This window comes from Diceros bicornis, chromosome X, assembly GCF_020826845.1.
Source record: "Diceros bicornis minor isolate mBicDic1 chromosome X, mDicBic1.mat.cur, whole genome shotgun sequence".
Taxonomy (NCBI): domain Eukaryota; kingdom Metazoa; phylum Chordata; class Mammalia; order Perissodactyla; family Rhinocerotidae; genus Diceros; species Diceros bicornis.
Genome location: NC_080781.1, coordinates 119,949,079 through 119,952,125, shown reverse-complemented (window position 1 = coordinate 119,952,125; position 3,047 = coordinate 119,949,079). Strand labels below are relative to the sequence as shown.

Genomic DNA, 3,047 nt, shown 5'->3' with positions numbered 1-3,047 from the left:
TGTATCAGTAAAGAACACTGCTTTATGACACCTGTTTTCTTTCTCCCTCACTTATTCATTCCTTCAACAAGTATTAAGTGCCTTTGTGTAATAGGCCTTTACTCTCGTCTTTATCTGTGTTCCTTTTACTTGCTGAATTTTCTTAACCTCCTTTTTTCCTTTCCCTTTTTTCTCCCATCTTCACTGTCTCAATTTTATATATGCGAAATGATGATACTATTTGGGAAGGCATTTAAAGTGAGAATATAGATGAAGGGAAGGGTTGGGGAGTGTTGTGAATTTATGTGTTTTGAGTGGGATTGTTTTACCCATGTCATCCAGTTTTCTATTATTTCCTCACTTAAAGCATGTCTAAAGAGCTCTTAAGTAGTCAAGAATAATATCCAGCTTATGGTGATGGAGAATTCACCTATAGTGACTGACTTCATCCTTCTTGGCATGACAGACAGCCCTCAGCTTGGGATCCTGCTATTTGGAGCCTTCCTTATTGTTTATATTGTCACTGTATTGAGGAATCTAGGCCTGGTAGTCCTGACCAGGGTCAGTCCCTGCCTCCACACCCCCATGTACTTTTTCCTCTATAATCTGTCCTTTCTTGATGTCTTTTTCTCTTCCACAACAATCCCAAAGACTTTAGTAAATTTGTTATCTAAGTTGCAGGCTATTTCTTTACTTGGATGTGTGACTCAAATGGGCTTGTTCATCATTTTTGCCTCTGCTGAATGCAACCTTTTGGCTTCCATGGCCTATGACCGCTATACCGCCATCTGTCATCCATTGATATACTATGTCACAATGTCTAGAGTCCATTGTCTCATCTTGGTAGCAGTATGCTACCTTGGTGGGTTAATTAACATGGTTTTTGTGACAACTTCCATCACACAACTATCATTCTGTCCACCACGTGTCCTTCCCCACTTCTTCTGTGACATCCCTCCACTGTTGGCACTGGCTTGCTCAGACCCCTGGGTCATCCAGATCCTGGTTGTTGGCTGTGGGGGATTCACCCTGGTCACCTCCATTGTGGTGATCCTTGTCTCCTACATGTCTATCCTCATGACTATCCTGGGAATTCCTTCAGCTTATGGCAAACAAAAAGCTTTCTCTACCTGTGCTTCCCACTTGACTGCTGTTGGCCTGTACTATGGAACAACTATGTATACTTACTTGCAGCCATCTCGACATGGATCCCGGGAAGGAAATCAGTTGGTCTTAGTGTTTTATACAATGGTGATCCCCATGTTTAATCCTCTCATCTACAGTTTGAGAAACCAGGAAGTGCAAGATGCTCTATGGAAAATACTGAGGCAGAGTCCCTAATATTCCATTCTGTGTCTCAAGAATGTAATATGTTCTATAAAGATTTGCTCACAGTTCTGTTCACAATGTTTTCCTTGCCTTGTAAGAGCAATTGAGCTGCTCTGGCTAAGTGTTTAGAAGTAGTTGTTTAGATAAACAGCAACACAATAGGAGGAAATTATATGGACAAAATACTGTGTATTTTCTGAAACAACTATCTGATAAGAAATATTTTAAGAGAAGGAAATATGTATGTGGTCATGAATATGTCAATCTGAGTTGTGAACTGGTATAACACTAGTCATGACTTAAAATAATTCTGAGATAACAAGGTTAGAAAACAATATAATTTGACTATAAGTTATAGAAGAGAACATTGATGGCAACTGGGGTGCAAATTTTTTTGCTTTACCACTCATGTGATTATATCGAGGATTTACTTCGTGTCCCTTAGGCTGAATTAAGTTCAGTCCATATCTTTCATAAGGATTCAGAAGACTCCTAGATGTGTGCTTTCCAAATGCTGTACCATCACTGCCACTGTAAGACTGTAAAATGTAAGCCTATATATAAATTCATATGTGCAATTATTGAGATTTATAGGGATAAATCTTAAAGAGAGTGATAGCCAAATAAAAGATTGGGTTCACTAATTAGAATAGAATTTGAATACCCTTTGTAAGGGACAATGAATTATTGATTGGTGGGAACTCCAAGCCTGAATTATAGCTCTGATTTTTTTGTATGCAAATTTTGAATGGACCTGAGCCAAGTCCATTGGTATTCCTGAATATACTTCCAACAGGCAACATAAGTGTAAGTAGAACCCCAATTAATTTATTAGTCCATGGCTAGTCCTCATAATTTGAAAAGATGCACGAAATTTGTGGATATTGCTATCTTGTCTAAATATATTGAACAACAGGCTATCTGTAAAAGAATAAAATCCTATATCTGAAGAATATAAAGCTTTAATATCTTGCTTTCATAGATGAGGAAACCAAGGCCTAGAGAACAGAAAGTGACCAATATCAAACAACTAGTTGGGGAAAAATAATCGAATTGGCTCAAGCTGCAAGGAAAAACAGAGTGTAGTATTTAGCTATATCTAGGTCAAACACAATTTTTGGGCCCCCAGAATAGTTTTGCTTCTGCCTCTAGTCTCAGAAACTGTCTAGCCTTAGTAGCCATCTGCCAAGGACTCCTAAGCCCATTGTAAGGGAATGTGGTTTACTTAGTAGCCATGTGAAAACCAATTCCCTGAGAGCTCCAGATCCTTATATCCAGCTACCAGCTGGAACCTCAACTTGGAAGTCCCTGAGGCACTTCAAACTTAACGTTCAAATACTGAACTCTTCTAAACCTGCTCCTCCTCTTCCCCATCCCCTATCTAAGTGAGTGGCACCACCAGTTTATTAAACCCAAAACCTAAGAGTCACTCCTTGACACTTCCCTCCACCTCAACTCCCTATATTCAATCAATTACCAAATCCTGTCAATTCTCCCTCCCAAATGCCTCTTGAATTAGTTTCTTCTCCACTAATACTGGCACTGTCCTGGATCACGGCATACTCCTTTCTCGCCTGGATTAGCAAAATAGTCTTTTATCCCTTCTCTTTGAATCCACCCTGGATCCTATTAAATCTACTTTTCACATAACAGCCACAGTGGTTTAAATGTAAATCCAACCAGATCCGCCTTCTCCCACCCTCCACATTGCTTAAAACTTTTCCATGTCTCTCTTTGCC

At 39.4% G+C, this 3,047-nt stretch overlaps 1 protein-coding gene across 1 annotated transcript; it reads left to right on the top strand.

The window, feature by feature from the left end:
* Window positions 1–396: 396 nt before the first annotated feature.
* LOC131400604 (olfactory receptor 1052-like) lies at window positions 397–1,320 on the top strand. The gene has a single exon (XM_058535315.1). It carries the CDS (start codon window positions 397–399, stop codon window positions 1,318–1,320), a length of 924 nt encoding a protein of 307 aa, XP_058391298.1.
* The last annotated feature ends 1,727 nt before the right edge of the window (window positions 1,321–3,047 follow it).